General features: G+C 36.6%; 1 protein-coding gene and 2 non-coding genes across 3 annotated transcripts; all 3 read right to left on the reverse strand.

Moving 5' to 3' along the window:
• Positions 1-310: 310 nt before the first annotated feature.
• On the reverse strand, positions 311-15626 carry LOC103704454 (probable galacturonosyltransferase 13). Its single transcript, XM_008787732.4, has 6 exons — positions 14635-15626; positions 12988-13046; positions 12730-12885; positions 10445-11032; positions 9568-9870; positions 311-1166 (listed from the first exon to the last, which is right to left on the reverse strand). The coding sequence occupies exons 1-6, from the start codon at positions 14843-14845 to the stop codon at positions 879-881; spliced, it is 1605 nt and encodes a 534-aa protein (XP_008785954.2). The 5' UTR covers positions 14846-15626; the 3' UTR covers positions 311-878.
• LOC113462555 lies at positions 5015-5111 on the reverse strand. The gene has a single exon (XR_003385122.1). It is a non-coding gene; the product is annotated as a small nucleolar RNA Z103 (small nucleolar RNA).
• On the reverse strand, positions 5243-5349 carry LOC113462554. Its single transcript, XR_003385121.2, has one exon. It is a non-coding gene; the product is annotated as a small nucleolar RNA Z103 (small nucleolar RNA).
• Positions 15627-18316: the final 2690 nt, after the last annotated feature.

Genomic DNA, 18316 nt, shown 5'->3' on the forward strand with positions numbered 1-18316 from the left:
TTATTGTGATTTCCAGTTGCCACTATGGGCAGCATAATATTCTTATTCTGTATCTAGAGCAAGATCCTCTCAGAAACAAGAAGATAACCCGGTGAACCCAGCTCGGTGGCTGCAGTGCAGCAAAGTCTGACTTGCACCCTTTGACTTCAACTTTCCTTAACCGAGGTTGTTCCTGTACTATCCTTTAACGGCCACCATCCTCTATGAAGAGGAATACCTACAGAAGACTAAAGAAACCTTGTGACAGCATTGCCTCTTGGCTTGTGAAAGCAATGAAACAAATGATGCCCACGGCCAGAGAGAGACAGGCTAAGCAAAAGAATTATCTGCACATTTCTTATGAGTTATGAATGGTAAGAAATATCCTACAATCCCCAGATTTATATGGGGTTTCTTTCACAATAATCTCCATAACCGCTACAATCAAAAGATGATTACAGGACCAAAAAAGACTGGTGATCTAAAATAAATTATCAGATCTTGAAGAGAGAAAAAAGATGGGTAATCCAATCCATGCTTCTGTATGCGAGATCATGCAGTCTGCTGCTCCACCCATAGCAATGCAGAGAGCATCATCCGTGCCAAAAAAATGGTGTCACATCTCATAGTAGCCATCAAAGAAATACCTTACAATATGATGAAAACTGATCACTATGTAACAAAATGAACTGAACCTCCATTGCCACCAGCAATGCAGCCATTACTAATAAAGGGAAACAGCTGGGAGGGACGACTCCTGAGCTTGACAGCATCGCTCAAGGGATTGATTTCTCAACATTCTTAATGAAGATCCAGATTTTAGATGCAAAAGATTGACCATAACTACGTCTCTCCTACTACCCTCATCTCTACTTCATCCTGTCTTGCCTTCTGGTCTTTTATTGGGGCTCCAAGATATGACAGTTCCTGATGAAGTCATTGGAGTAGTTTACATGCTTTGTCCAGAATGATTGGAGATGCTTATAGCCAATCTCCAACCATGGCTTACACTGCCCATTATAATGGATCACAGCAGCCTTGCTGACACTGTCAAGGTCAGTCTTTTCCTGATAACCCAAGCCTAGCATGTGCCAAGATGGGTCGATAGGATGTATGTTGCCTCTGAATGCTATGAGCGCCGGTGGCAATGTTCCAAGCTTCCACAATGTCAGATTTGACTTCAGATTCTGCAATCCGAGAATGAGACGGGTTAAATCCAGAAATATTACAATAAAAACACAAAAATATGCAGATATATGTACGTATGTGTGTGGTGTCCGTGTGCATTATCATCATTCCAAGGTAATCCGTCATACTAATGAAATATTTTGAATGGGGCTTTCCAAAAATAGCTCATCTTATTTCTATTCCAGTGTCAGATCTGTGCGTGCATTCCAGTGTGTGCATGTGTGTGTGTGTTTTCTTTTCCTTTTTTTTTTTTTGCAAAAATGGTCCACTCTTTAAATCTTCGGGTGCTTTGCCCCTAGCTCCAGTGGATACACTCCAGCAATATGTCTAAGTGGATGTAAATGTGCATGCTTTTTATATCCAAAGCATTAGGTTAAAAGGGAATGCATGTATTCCTATATGAATGCATATATTTGTCTGAGTGTTGGCATACAATCACAGGCTGAAGTGACCCATGGTGTCCAGGGCAAAGGGGTCTGAAAATTTCAAAACTAGGTCCATATCTAAGAAAAGACAGAACAAAAAAAGTTGTCAAATCTTCAGAGACAAAAATAAAATCGGTCATTTCTGCAAAATTCATGCCTTGGAAATAATAGGCTGTATTTAAGTTGCAGATTTCCCAAATAATTTATAGCTTTGACTTGAGACCTACAAATATACAGTGATATCTTCTACAAAGAAGCAAACATAAAGAGAAATTAAGAAAAAAATGACCATAGAGGTCCTGAATGAGTGAGGTAACATGACTTTGGTGAAGGATGATATATTAAAGGAATAAACAAAACAACTCAACTTTTAAATACAATCTATATCGTATCTTAGTAACGGAATTGGGAGCAGTTTCGAAAGCAGGTAAGGTTGCAGGATGGAAGTTGCATGTAGAAACTTAGCAGAAGTGCCCAGGAAGCCTTTACTTGGAATAGTATAAACAGTTCAAGCATCTAATATTACTTAAAAAAAAAACAGTATTTTATCTAACTTGTTTTCTTCTTATTATGTGAATTTGGTATTTCCAATTTAGGGGAGAAAGCATCGATTTGACTAACAATGAAATAATTCAGGAAATGATCTAAGATTGATCTAGATAGTATAAAGGAAGCAACGGTTTTTTCATCAGTACAACAGAGGGTCAAAAGTGTCAGGAAGCACAAGCAGGAAAAGATTCCAAAGCAGGTGTGCTGCATGTGGTAGAAGATTATGGTTATTAAGATCCCATTTCAACATCTATAGCCCTTATGGCTTAAATCAGCAGAAAAGGCAGCATTTACTAAGATAAATTTAAAAGAAGGCCAGAAAAGTTCATAGGGAATTTTGCAGCATATTTAAGAGAGGGAAAGGATAACTAGCACATTATCTTTGGGAGGATAATACCCTTGAGCGAAAGATGGTGCAAGTCAATGAAATATCATCAGCAGTATTTGGAAATGATAGTTCGTAGAACAGCATAGGAGGAACCATAATTGGGGATGCAAACAGGACATTTGTAATGCTTAATTCTTGTTTGCAGAAGAAAATATCATTGAAATTCCAACTAAGATAATGTTGAACTCTTATCAATATTCTAGCATTATATGTAGAATTATTCTCACAAGGAGTATATGATGGGGTGACTTCTGAACCACCGAATTACGGAAACTAGCTAAAGCAAGAAAACAATATATATCAATAAAAATTACACGCATGAATATTGAGAAAAAATGATATTATGGTGAAACATATTAAAATTAGAACTTCTATAGAATATGTTGTGTCTTATTTCAGTTTGAAATATTATTTATAAATCAAATTATATATACATAATGTAAATGGTTATCAATGGTTAAGCTCAAAAGAAAGCGAAAGGAAACATACAATATGGTTTATAATGAAATTATAGAAAAGGACCATTTTTGTTGAAATATACTAAAGGAATAATAATAAGAAGAGCAATAATTATGGAGTATGCAAACGTGCAGCTAGAATTCAGATAATTATAGTTAAGGCAGTTTAAAATGTATATATTAAGGGCCAGGATAAGATGATATACCTATTTGCAAAATTACGAAGAAAACAAGTTGATTTGAGTAAGTTGTTAATTCGGTAAGGATGAAATATGAAAAATGTCAAGAGACTAAAAGATAAGTCATATGGAACCATTTTTTTGAAAAAAAAAGAGTGCAAAAATCATACCAATTACCATGCAATATAAGCAAATGGCCAAGCTATCGGTGAGCATTGATGAATCAAAGATAAAAGAAAATAATGAAAATCATTCTGAAATAGTCAACCATGGAGACTAGAATCTTAGGTTCATTTGTTCCAAGGTAAGCAAGTACTAGACTTAACCCTGAAGTTGCAACTTTCAACCAAAAACTTTTCCCTTTTTTTAAGTGGCTAGGAAAATTTTACATGCAAATGCACGTATTGAAAATATATATATATATATATATATATATTATTTTTTTAATTTTAATGTACCATGTCAGATGTATAAAATATAGCTTTAACTTCAGACTTATACAATACTTTTTTTACCATTTAACATGATTTAGTCATGATTAAATTTAAAATATTTCAAATGGATCTCTAAGAGTCAGTATCAGTTTTAGATTAAGTATATTAATATTAAATCTAATGTAACTTGAGTAAACTTGATGCTCGTAGACCTCCAAAATAGAATATGGGATGTTCTGTAAACCTAAATCCAATTAAATTTGTAATTTGACTTGACTTAAGTTTGCATTATAGACCATTTATGATTTCTCATATGGCTGCTTTTCCACTTTTCTTTCTATTTTTTGAAGAGTACATATCTAGCAATGTATAAGGATTCTATTGCGTCAAGCTATTTCCTTTAAATGTTCTAACAAATGTTAACTTGAATTGGAACTATCATATCTAAATTAACCAAGAACACAGTTTGTTTACTAGTTCTACCAACTTCAACAGGTACATAACACAATATGGTTGTGGGTTACATCAAAGGATATTTGTGAAACATGTCCATTACATCAGAACCATGTAGCCTTGGAGTATTCACAAATTCGCATGAACTTGCAAACTAAACCAAGTTCATTAATAAACTCATAAAATCATATGAAGTCATACCAAGTTCATTAATAATAAAATCATATGAAGTCAGACCATCCAAAGTTGAAAGAAGTCATGTCATTCAAAGTTCAAAAGTCAAGACATTTGTCTACTAAAAATGCTAAATTTTATTAGCAAGCTTTTTAAAATAGATACTTTGCACAATATTTATCTAAATATTAGTAGTAGATTATACCATCTCATGCGCATTGTCACCATGACCAATCTCAATAAAATTATACTTGGAAGCATGGTTCGCTGTATTGGCCCGAACCAGATAGTACGGAGTGTACCGTACTGTACTGGTTCGGAACCGATACTTAGTACGGGAGGCGTATCGACACTCGATACAAAAGACCCAATACCGTACCGACATAGTGCAGTGTAGCACCAGTACAAGGTTCGGTATTGAGACGGTGAATCTTACTAGAAGCTATTCTTAGAGAATAAGGTTAAATTTTTGTCGTGATCCATTATCATTGTACCTTATCAAGATATCAATGATGCAAGTCTAGGATATGGCTAAGTAAAAGGTGGTGGCCTAGATCCATGCTGATCATGTTGGAGTTAAAGGTGGTGATTGAAGTGCTCTTTCATGGTTCTAATGAAAATTTTTGGGGATAACCATGGGATCAGAATAAGAAAGACAAAAGAGGTCAGATTTGTCTGAAGATGGACTCCAATCTAGATGGAGCAAAGTTTTGTTGCTTGCAAGAGAAAAAACCATGCATGTGATAGTATTGGTATTGGGCTTTCTAATAACTGGTTACTTGATTGAGAGGATGAAAGTCCTGGTTTGACTTTTCCAAAGAGAATGCAATGAAAAACATTATATCCAGCACCCATCATATGGTGAAAGGATTATCATTTTCCTCATGCATTCTTCCTTCTATCAAACGCCCAAAAACTATTAACAACCATTCTAGAACTTTAATTAAAAGGTTAAGAAAAAGAGAGAAAGTCTTCGAAAAATCCTAACATTAATCTGTGCTGGATGATAGAGGGCAAGGATCAGAATCTCTGAGTTGGTTTCTCTTCAAAAGATAAAAGAAAAAAAATAAAATGACAGCATAATCATAACTGAACATGCGGAGAAAAGATCATCACCTCCCTTCAGTCTCCCACATCCCACCAAGACAAAATAGCCATCAGACTTAATCCAAAAAAAAGGAAAACAGCACAGCTTTAGAAAACAAGCAGAAGAGAAATATATCTAAAAGACTAAAACTGTGAAGAAATCATGATCATGATGACCAAATCGGGAGAAAAGCAGATGATTGAGAAGAGTTTAGCGTTTGACTGATGCAGCAGCCATGAGGAGATCGTCCACTACTAATCAGCTATCTGATGCAGCGATATACATGGATATTTTAAAGTCTTTATATGATTGAGAAACTTAATGAGATTTATTGCTTCTGGAGTACAGATTTATGCAGGATATAACAATCTTTATATCATCAAAAACCTTTTGAGATCCATAATACAGATCTATGGCGATTTTAGAGCTTTTATATGATCAGGAAAATTTCCCGAATATCAGATTGGTAGACATGAGGGTTTTTTGAATTCTTTTATGAAACTTTAGATGGATAGGATTTGTTCTGCTAGACTTATGGGTCCAGATCGCTTCTAGACAGAAATTATTGACACTTTTATAGGTAGTATAGATATAGATAGGGACCAAGGTGGCAACTTGGACTTTCCAAATCCCTCTAATTACCATCTTATTTTTGGCTTAGGGGTAGCAGACTTCAAGCTTTAATGACTGGGAGAAAATAAAAATAAGGGGTTTGTGGTGGTGAAATGGATAGTGGACACTGACAAAAGGATCGGATTAAGACATGTATCCGAGCATCTGATGTAAGAAGAAGAAAAAGAAGGGACATATAGAGATTTTATTTGTTAAGGTCACCCAAGCTCCGCAATTAGGTTAAGGATATAAGACAAATAACATTCTGTATACTTACTTTAATACCTACATTCTTGGTTAATTTCTAAAAAGAATAAAACTTGCCCCTAACACCATTATGGTAGATCAAACTCACTGTTGAGAGTCTAACTCTTTACCAAACTTTTAAAGATATAACCAAAGAATTTGATAAGTATTCAAGTGTCACAACATGTATTTATTTCAGATATGTGTTTAACATGAATTCTTGGAGCTAGATGCAAATGTCCATGTAACACAGGAAGTCCCAATTATCTAGACTTGACCAACATACCTCATCCAACTTGATCATGAAACCTAACCTTATTGGATTAGATCTGGCTTGCTCCAAACTTCATCAAGTCTTACCCAACTTAACCCAACTCAGTCAAATTGGGATCAAACCAAGCAAACCAAACCTGACTCAATAAGACTCTACCTGACCATAGTCAAGAAGATTTCACTTTCACTACGTTCAAGCAAACTCAGAGTCCATTGGAACTACAACTTGTTTGCATCAAATTGCATTTGAATAAATACTAGTAAGTAGTAACAAATTCCCCGAACTTCAGTTCTACTACTTTTGGGAGTTATGTCCATACAAATAGGCCTTCAGATAATTGACATGCTTTTGAGAGAGGATACTTGTCTAATGCCTATACTTAACGATGTGTGAAAGAAAGCACGTCATAGGAGGCACCAAAAGAAACACTACCTTACGCTTTAACTTTGTGGACATAAAAAATGTCTATCAAAAGGGCTTCTTGACAGCTTTAGAGTGAGAAAATATAGGAATATATGGGCAAGACAAATTTTCAATCATGGTGACCAAGGGGTTGCTCTTAAGCTTTCATCATATTATAGCATACAAAAATGGACAAAACAGCCAATATAATTTGGCTTCATTGGATGAAATAGAGGATTGCCCCAGGGTTTTATCTAAACACTGCACACCTTTAAGAATGAATACAACCCATGTCTATAGCAAGAAGAACTATAGTTTTTGTGGATCAACATAATTGGAAATATAGGTAAACACATGTTTGATGTGCATCATAAAGTAGTAAATTAGGATTTTATAATAAAGGAAAATAGGAGTTCCACCAACTGAAACTAAAACAAATAAATGACAGAGACTGCAAACTGAGATGATATAGATATATTATTCAACAAAGAAAAAAGTTTCACTACACTCCATTTGCCGCTCAAAGCACTAATTCTAGGTGGAAGTTGCTGATTGACCGTTACACAAGGCCCTGACTGACACACAAGTACCCCCTCGACAGCACACCAATCCCTGATTGCTATAGAGGATTGGTGCTTTGAGCAGGGAATGGAGTGGTGTGGGGTTGCACTACTCTTCAATAGTATTATACACAGGCAAGGATAATGATGTTTGAAATTGAAACAATTAAGGATGTTTAGTTAAAAGAACAGACATTTGTTGTAATTGGTCAAAGATTACCCCAATCACAGAAGAAAAGAGAGAGGCAAACATACAATTATTTAAAACCAAGGCACAGTGGATAACATGGAGGAGAACTTTTGGGGTGTCATAAAATCTTGTACTTAAGACATCAAGAGAACTTTTTATGACAATAACATTTAGTTTGGATTAGAATATTGAGCAATAGACAGGGCAAAGACACAAGCATCATGCAGATGAGAATAAGAGGTGGATAAGCTCATCAAGAAGTTTAGAAATGATTGCATTAAAAGAAATGCATGTGCTGTAGCACTAAAGATAAAGTTATGGAGAATTAAATGTTGTGGTATATTCAACAAAAATATGAGTAAGAAGGGGGCTCAGGTTAATGTTAAAAAGTCATGGACGAGAAGAGGAAGGCTGCAATTGCCTGGATGAAATTGTGAGAATGAGTTAGAAAAAATCTTAAGCTCACAAGGAGAGTAGTACTTTACAACTAAATTTTTGACATGGATTTGCATGGAAAAGTTTAGTGAAAAAGAAAAATAGCTTGCTGCTATATGTATATGGATGCACATTGACATAATTTATATATTTGTATGATACATGTCCTTGTCTAACTGCCAACCAAGATTTACATCCTGCACCTTGATAGAATAGGTGCTACAATCTTAAATAAACAATAAGAATGAACTGCACCCTACACAAGAGCAACATCCATCTGTTTCACACTGAATCCCTGATCACAATTCAAATTGAAAACCTTACCTTCTGACTAGCTATAGATATACTCCAAAAGTTATCTAAACATGTGTAAAAACACAAGGTAGTTGACTTTAATTGACTTTAATCAAACAAGGATACAGAAACAGAGGACTCATGGTTCAGTTTTCCTATCATTACACTTCTCCACAACTGAAATTAAATACTAGCATATCCTCAACCATCCCCCAATTGACATGGAACCCACAATTATTACTGATCAAATAAGAAGCTTCAGATTATCTGCGAAAGGGTTTTCACCAAAGAAATGTTTTGTGAAAGTTTGAGGTGATATTGATCCTGGTGTGTCCAATGGGCTGGGTGGGAAGATTAAGGTAATGCCATTATTTGAAAAGGGTAGCAAAAGAACATGGGCCAGACAATAGGTGGATCCAAGGCCAATTGACATTACTGTCACCATTGTAGCATTGATTCCTGCTGTGAAGTACTGAGGAAAATCATTTTGTAGATAACGACTGGCGGAGGCATCATTTCAGAGAGCAATTAAAATCAAAATACCAAGCCGAATGCTAGTATTCGGATAGCTATTTAACAACACATCATGGATCCAGGGAGGAGGGTTAGCGCATGTCTATACTTGGGACTTAGGAGTAAAAGGGTTACGGAAATATACGGTCTTTGACTTGTGAAAGTTTGAAAAAAGGATAATCCAAAATATTCTCCATGTTTCCAACAAAATTTAACTGGAGGGTGCTTTCACAAAATAATCAAATTTCTTAGGGGTACTTAAACTATAGATGAAAGAAGACTTTCTTCTTAATAATGAGATTAATAAAGTTTTGTTTTTTAAGAAAATAGTTAGTGCTGTATATGTAGAAAGAACACAAAATAAATGCAGAAAGTAAATTACTAATTTATACAAAACATGTATAAGCTCATCTAGCTACCTTTTTCAAACAAGTCTTACCTCCATTTAATTCCATCAGAGTTTGTTTAAATTTTTGATATAGCTTGTAGAAGAGAATATTTAACCAAAAAAAACACTTAATGCATGTACTGGAGTTAACCAAAATTTTCATATTAGTTAAATTTCCATTAGTTATGCTTAGTTTACTGGAACATGAGAGTACATAATCTCATTATGAGGCCAAATTCAGGAGGGGAAACAAGAAGAGAATGCAACATTTTCTAAATTGAATTTTTGGAAGTGCAGATAGAAAGAACTAAGGAGATGGCAAACGAATTGAGACATTACCTCTTTCACCCAGTAATGGTATGTGTCTCTTATGTTTGTCTTCCTCCATGCATTTAAGTCAAATATATTCATCCCATATGCCCATGCACACTCATGAGGGTCCAAATTATTGGCTACGAGAGGATGGGAGAAATTAAAATATGTCTTGAAGCGCTTAGACATCACCCATCTATCTTCACCTTTGCAAGTTTCTACAGCCCCATTTACCATTCCAGCAAGATCAATCTCCCACAATGGCGATAAATCACGCTGAATAACGACATCATCATCCAGAAATACCACCTTATTGAGGTTTGGGAAAAGCTGTTTGCACATATGACAAAGCTCTTGTTATCACCATGTGACATTTCAATGACTCAAAGTTTAAGAAACAAAGTCTTCTAAGCAAAATAAATGTGTGATTTAGAGACACAACTCAGATATTATACAATATTTCGGATTCTTCAATTTTAAATCCACAAAATTTATTAATCCAGCCAGATTGCATGGTGAGTTAGACAAACAAATTTTCTAAATTTTGCTTCCTGAGTAAAATTTTTGTGATGTTAACCTAAATAGAAAATGACTTATTGAATGAAAGATATGAACCCATATTCTGTATCTGTTTACCATTTCCCATAATAATCTTCCTCTTTCTTTTCTCAACCGGTTCTCCCCACACTTATTTTTAGCTTATTCCAATTCTTTCTTCTATTTACCATTCAGATTAAAAATGTATCTGGTCTAAGCATCTCTATTCATTACAATTTGATTATAATTTATATTAAATGCATTTCTTCAGCATCTTTTGAACTTAAAATTTCAAATTGTTATCCAAACTTGAATCTGGTCGGCATCACAGCAAAAAGAGACTAGCAATGTATGTTGACCCATTTACCTCAGGCAGGTATATGCGGAGATGATTGAGCAGGGAAATGTACTTTGGACTCCTGGCCTGCAGCTTTGAAGCAAAAAACCTTGGGTTTTCACTTGCATTGCTAGCCATCATGTGATTTCCATGATAGTGATTTCTGACACCTTGGTGATTTTCTATAGCCTCAAGAACTGGTACATTCTCTTTTGTCAACCAATCAAATTGGTGAACACCTTTCACCTCAACAATGGCAGGGGACACAGGATTCAAAGCAAACCATGAATGCATACCTGGATAAGTCTTCTTGTCAGTGATGACATGGAAGACTACCTTTTCAGGTTTTAAAGAAGATCTCACAGCTGAGGTGACCACAACAGAGGCTGCAAGAATGTTATCAGTAGCTACAATGAAATGGTAGTAAGAGTTATCTGAGAGCAAAGGTAGCAACTCAGGAGGTGGTAATTGTTTCCGGGCATGAGCATTGGATGAATACTCATCAGTCAAGCGCAAGGAGAGACAATGAAGGCCTTTCGGAATAGCAGTTGCTGCAAAATGTTTGTGCAACTGTTCTGCCAGCCTTGATCTTTTTACCTCCTTATCCATAGTTTCCATCTGCATGAATCAGAAAAAACAATGGTTCTTAGAAGATTCACTAAAATAAATTGAGCATAATAGGATACACCAAATACATAATAATCAAACGTAAGAGTTTTATTAACTAATATCACATACAAAATGGAGCGATATGATCCAGATTCCAGACCTAATTATTAGGGCCGCAAATAAAAGGGCTACACACTAAAATATACATATGTATGTACATAATGTACATACTTAAATAGAAGCTTAACAATTTTAGACTAGCAATATATCAAGCTAAATATGAAATAAGTCACTTTCAATGAATAGTTACTAGCTTTGGTTTTATGCTGCTACAGTATTGTCATATCAGTTGCTATAGTAACTATTAACTAGACCGGTACCAGGACTCGTACCGGTCGGCGGGCAGTACAGTATGATATAGATCTATACCATGCCGTTTTGGAGCATTTCGGACTCTTTTTTTTATTATTTTCAAATTTTGAACTGAAGTCAGCAAACTAATTGTTGCATTCTTTAAAGGAAAGTAAGCATATGGTTTGCTGATTTCAATTCAAAATTCAAAAATTAAAACAAAAAGTGGGAAATAGAGGACCACGATTGCGATCCTTTGCTTCATTCCCTTTCTCTCCTATTTTAAAACAAAGACGGCAGGGACCGGTATGGAACGGAGACGATGGTGTCGAGGAGACTGCACAAGAAAGAGGGAGAAGGAGGAGGAAGAGAGAGACGGAGGGCGGGGGAGATAGAGAGAGAGAGAGTGAGAGAGGGGAGAGGGAGGGAGGGAGGGAGGGAGAGGAGAGGGAGGGAGGGAGGGAGGGAGAGGAGGGCTTACTTGGGAGTGGTCCATGTTGGTGTCGGTCGGCCAGGGAAAGATGTGGTGAACCGTCTTAGTTAAGGACCGGTTCGGTTCAATATACCCCAAACCGTCCGGTTCGAGATGGTTCAGCGAACCATGGTAACTATTATCAATACTTTGCTATAGTAGTTCTTGACATATATCTTATAAATTTTTTAGGGACTTGATTATAAAGAGATTACTAGCACACAAGATTTCTTGTAAACATAAGCAAGCTTGCCCGGTAATCTCTTAGAAGATTCTACCACCACCACTACATACATACTTACATACATATGTATGTATGTACGTATGTATGTACGTATGTATGTATGCAAGAACGAATGAATGAAATATATATTACAACAAACTATTCATATTTCAAGACTTAGGCATGATTGAGTCGATTTTGTTTTTGGCTACGCTTGAAATTAATTTCAAGCCCATGAAATAGGTTTAGGCTTGGCTCAATTTAACTCAAACTGAGCTTGATTTCAGGTCATTTCAGGCCAAACTTGGGCTGCTTAGATCAACTAATGGCCCCATAAATGGAGGAGTAACATATGCTAAAGTAGGATCACCCTCCTGCCATCCTTTAAAAAAGTAAAAATAAAACAAATGCCAAGATTTTGAAAAAAAATGGAACAATTTCTGCTAAAGTTGCTCCACATAGTAGTAAACAGAGCAACAATTTTTTCTACCAAATATTTTCAACTTGCGGTTGCAGCAAAATGGAGAATCTGAGATGCCAAGGAGATAGTACAATGTTTGTACAGATAACAAAATAACTTATGTAGAAGTGTTCATTCCTAGTAGTTTTAGAACACAATGCACCAATAAAAAACATAAACAAATACAATCAATTGCATACCGTCGCTTTCAACCTTATAGCAAATGACTTGGCATCATACTGGTTATTCTTCATTTCAGAAAGAAACTCACTGAAAGATTCTGGCAACTTCAAGCCAACTGGAATCTCCTCAGAATTTACTTGATCAAGAATCTTGTATAAATCTCTCATAAGCCTCTGCACAAGTATAGTCAAGTGATCCAAAATAAGATAGCAAATTTTACCAGGACACAACCTTCCGTTTATCACAAACCTAAACACTTAAAAACAGATAATTACCACTGAATCACCACCGCCCCTAACAAGAAACCTTGGACCTAACCGTCTTCCCAAACAATCTGGAGGAGAAAAAATGAATGTATTAAAAAGAAATGGATATGACTCACCCAGCTAGTATATATTACACAAAAGCAAGCCTCATGGTTTGCCAAAACAAGTAGGCAAGCAGATCTATTCATATAAACAGAATAAACAGTCTTAAAGATGATTGTGCATGAACACCTGAACCATTCTGAAGGTAGATTTTATTTCCATCCCACTAAAGCAAAATAGAAAGGAGGTCCTTAATGCCAGTTGAAAGAGAGTTTCTCTACAGACTATTTGAATTGGAATACGCATATACATTTACATACACACACATATACATATACACACATGCATAAATATGCTTAACTAAGATATTACAGATGGAAGAACCAATCGCCTTTCTATAAACCTTGTTGAGACTATTCTTTGTGCAGAAGACTGATTCAGCATTTTCTGAAATATGGTAAATACGGTTGGTACACGATATGAATATCCAATAATTAGAATGTCAGGCTCAAACAACTAGCTAAAAATTGGCTGCCTAATCAAAGTTCAATGCCCTAAAATGCAGCAAAGTTTGACTTAAACAAATATTAGATGAAACATTCTGTATATGGAAAAACACATAAGTGAAACATGACAACCTAATGTTGCTGGGAAAGTGACAACGAAAGAAACCATCCAAATAAATTGGACTAATAGTGAAGCTGGAATAAAAGGATAATACTTAAATACTAATGAAAAGAAGAGATAATAGTGGGAGATAAGTATCCAAATAGGAAAAGCAATTTCACATCGCAAGGGAATAGGAGAAGTGTAGGATATATATCCATACCAGACAGCTAAACATCAACGTAAAATCCATATCAAATGGCAGACAGCTCAGTGTCTACTGGAAACAAGAAAAGCATCAAATCAACCTTAAAAGTTCATGAGTAACACTATTGCAATAGTTCCAAAAGAGGACCAAAAAAGATGAAGCCAAGAGACCAGCTCAATTAATACAGATGGGAAGGGAAGTGGGATACACAACAAACAACATCAGAAAAAACACCACAATCCCAAAACCCGATATGCTAGCAGGATTTTTATTCACCCCAATTCCAAAAGCATCTCGACACAGCAAATGCAAGCACCATAATAAAATAAAATAAAATAAAATAGAGTATTGAGACTGCTTCAAGCACCAAGAATGAAAAAACATCAATAAATCGCAGGTCAAACTAAACCAGGCTATTCAGATTCCAGATCAATCAAACAAAATACACAAATTTAAGCTCATCGCAGCAATCTAAACCCAACCAAGATACATTGTGAAACCAAATTAACCCAATACCATGTATAAGAAGCCAGGACAACTAAGACTAGAAAATTACCAAGACCCAGATCGAGAGCCAAGGACTCAATAACACAAAAAAATAATAACTTGGCAACCAAGTAGCAGTTCAGATTCAAAAATCAACCAAAATTCTACCACAAAAGGAACAAATCATCTGCCAATTCAAAGACTGAGATGCATGAATATATGAAGTATAAAACCTCAATAATTCAAAGCCGAATATATATTAAATCATGGCGAGGCCTCGGGCGACCAACTAAAGAAGAACTCGAAGAGCTTACTGAAGGAGGAGCACTTGTTGACGCCCTCGAGCGTGACGACGGCTGTGAGGATGAAGACGAAGGGGAGGAGGAAGGCGAGGATGAGGATGGTGTGGAAGAGGGTCCGGTAGGAGATGTGGCGAGCTGCGACCTTGACCTTCATCAAGTCGAGGAACCCATTGCTGCTCGATATCGTGATGCTTCTCATGCTCGGCGAGAACCGTATCTGCATCGTAGCAGCCGACGCCGCCACGCCCTCCGCCGCCTCCGCGCTTCTTCGCCGCCCGTCGTCGTCGTCGTCGCCGCGACGTCGCCGGCGGTTCTAACCGCTGCCCATGCAAGAAAATCGCCGGGGCGGGCGGCCTTGGGATCGAGGGGAGGAGGGGGAGAACGACCGCCGGAGGGAGCCAAGATTGGATTTTTCCGGCGTCGCCGGATCCGGCATTGGATTCTATAATAAGAAATATAGGAATTTTTCGGGAGAAAGGGCAAAAAAAAAAATTAAAGAACGATTGGTTTTGGTTTTCTTCGGGTGGATTTTTTGTTCCTTTTCTTGTCCCGAGATCTTGCTTAGGAAAGAAAGAAGGAATGAGTCAAAAGGAAATTGGATGACACATAATTGCAAGATTTCATGGATTTTTCTTCTGTGTTTTCTTGCAGAAGTCAAAAGACTCAAAACCGCGTATAAGGAGAGGAGAGCGATAGAGAGAAAGAGAGAGGAAGGAGAAACGGAGTGGGGGGGCGCGGGGCAAGGGCCTAAAATTAGGGAAGGTGATGCGGAGTATAATTAATTGAAGGGAATTGAAGGTTTGACCTGAGGATAATTCTAGGGACAAGCAAGACGATCCCAGAGAAGGAATAAGGGATGGCCAAGCTTATAGGGGTCCTACCCATTTGGAAGATATAGAGAGGGATAGGATTTTGATGCAATTGTTTAAGTTTGGCTTAAAGATCAAATGGGAGTGTAGTTTGGGGACCCTTTTCTCTTTGGCTGTGGGCAGCTAGATTGGGTTAGAGTCCAGCTATTGCTGATACATTGCAAAATGGAAGTTTGTATGCATTTCTAGCTTTAAGAGCTGTCCAAATGTTGCAATGTCAACCTCCTATAATTGAGATTTGGTTGAGCTGCAGTGGTTGAGGACAAAATACAGCCATTGCTTGATGTGATTCTAAATTTTATGCAAGGGTTTCTATAATTTAGTGACCGATGGGCTGAGGTTGAGTCGTAAGGCAATACTAGCGTTAAATCTCAACAATGCAAACTATATTCTTAATTAATATAGCAATAAATTTATATAGACAATCCAAAACTCTAATAAAAGTTTGTATAAAGACAAAATATTGAAGTCGACATAAAATTCTAATTTTACACTCCATGAAATTCTGGTACTAAAGTCCATATAACAATAAAATTCTCTTATTTTCAAATAAAGTAAAATTTTCTAATTTATATATTTTTAGAAGTGCGTCTAGATTTTTTGTTAGACGGTCCTTCATCAAATACAAATTGTAAAAAAAAAACATGAGTAATTTGAACCTCTTTTGTCAAAGATGCTTCTACATAGTATACGATATTCTTTTAACCATCTGAAGCAATTTTTGTCGCACCATGTATTACATCAGATTCCCAAAAAATACTTTTGCTCTATTTTCAACCAATTCGATCGCATCAGGTGGTTCCTTGTGAAAACTCTAATCAAGAAAAGATCATGTAGAATAATCTATCCTAGTTTGAAAAAAAAAAATGGAAGGAAGAAAGAAAGAAAAGATGACCATGATAGATCATTCAATAAAAATGGAAGAAAAATTAAAGCTTATGAGAAGAGTTAAAATAAATATTCTGAATGAAGTGGGTTTGGCATAAAAAGTCTATGTAATTAGCTAAGGATTATAAAGAATGATTAATCAACCGACGACAATGGTAGAAAGAGGATTATAAAAAAAAAACATCATGCAAGACTCTATAAGGTATAGACTCATAGAACTTCGCTTTCTTTTTTCGGAGGGCAGGACTCATGCAATTATGCATGCCATGGACAGGGAATGCAAGAAAGACTCCATGCAGGCTTCTGCATTTAAAATTTGTACATACTCCATGCATAAACAAGAACTCAGCCTGATTTTTACATTTGCAGAGTAGCTACACATTTTCTTCCGTAGGTCCTTTACTTAATGGTTGCTTATTAAGTGCCACTCATGCCTACTGTAACAACTCAAAACCTCACCCAAAATATCTAGTCGAAAGGTATTCTTTGGGTTCTTTAATTCTGTATAAGTACTCAAGATCTACCTAGCAAATAACCGATATGAGACTAAACACACGCCCATATAGATCCTCACATACTCCTCCCGTTTAAGCTCAAACATCCTCGTTAGGCTAAGGGTTCAAATCTATTCAAATCGAATCACAAACACCACGATCGGCCCGTGGTCAGCTCCAATGGATTCGTGCTGCAGTGTCTCCTAGTCCACATAGACTATGGGCTGGGTCGACTTTGATACTATTTGTAACAACCCAGGACCTCATCCAAAATGGCTAGCCAAAAGATATTATTTGGGTTCCTTGATTCTGTATAAGTACTCAAGATCTGCCCAGCAAATAACTGATGTGGGACCAAACACATGCCCGCACGGGTCTTCACACCTACTGAACAAGAAAACCATGTTTGGTCTAGGATTGGTTGAATGGTGTGCAGGATTAATGGATGCACATGCTCTGTCTGAACTTTTTCCTTTTTTTCTGCTGACCATGCATTGTTAAAACAAGATCTGGCCACAAGTATGGGTTGGGCACATGCCTTGCACTCCTTAATTAAGGGGCTCCAAATGTTGCTGGTGGTGAATATTTGTTTTATTTATTTGATCCTCTTGGGTGTTTCATTAGTCCCCTGGAAAGGCTTTCTGCTTGGTTTATGTTCTTTTGCATGCTGAAGTGGTTCTATCCAAGCTGGGACCCTAATCTTTTGTTACGCCAGATCTGCTGCGTTTCGTTGCCGCCTAAGAATCTAAGAGAGATTGATATGTTGGCGGTTACTAGAATTCTATTCAACTTCTAAAACTAATATGGATATGATTGAAGATATAGCTTAGGTAGAGAAAAGAGGTGAGCAAAAATTATGTATCAGTAACCATGACCAATATTACTCTCAAATACTAGCATAATGGCATTTGCCTTTTTGTCAGAATTTCATGAAATGTGCTGTATTTTAGATCATTTATATTTAGATACAAGCCATTTCAAGTTTCCCTTGTTATTTTCATTTAAGCATTCATCTTAATTCTAATCTCATCATTGAAGACCTTATCAATTAAATACTTACCAGAGCAACCTTTTTTTCCTTTTTTTCTTTCTTTTCTTTTTTTTAAGAGAGAGCACCAATGCACCTAGTTAGCAGGCTTATAATTGATGACAGATTTAAGGTTAGAGGTGACCTTGGAGTAAGCCCACTGCAGTGGACACTTACCATGGGTAAATCCTGAGTGAAATCTGAGCCTTGATGCAAAAAAGTTATGGAGAACATTGTATACAGCATTAATAGTTTAGGGACAAGGTCCGGTCATGTCCTTGCTATCCTGAACCAGGCAATGTGGCTCAGTACCAAAGCATCCAACTGATTGAAAAGATGTACTTCAATACCACTGGTTGGTCTGGTGGAGGGACCCTTTCCTGTCTGCTTCATTGACTAGCACCTCACACAGAGGC

This window comes from Phoenix dactylifera, unplaced genomic scaffold (assembly GCF_009389715.1).
Source record: "Phoenix dactylifera cultivar Barhee BC4 unplaced genomic scaffold, palm_55x_up_171113_PBpolish2nd_filt_p 000007F, whole genome shotgun sequence".
Taxonomy (NCBI): Eukaryota; Viridiplantae; Streptophyta; class Magnoliopsida; order Arecales; family Arecaceae; genus Phoenix; species Phoenix dactylifera.

Coding starts and splice junctions, on each gene's coding strand:
- LOC103704454 (XM_008787732.4), bottom strand. CDS start 14,845: ATGCAGATACGGTTCTCGCCGAGCATGAGAAGCATCACGATATCGAGC. Junction 12,886..12,987: donor GGGGCGGTGGTGATTCAGTG/GTAATTATCTGT, acceptor ATACTTGTGCAG/AGGCTTATGAGAGATTTATA. Junction 1,167..9,567: donor ACCATTACTGGGTGAAAGAG/GTAATGTCTCAA, acceptor CTCGGATTGCAG/AATCTGAAGTCAAATCTGAC.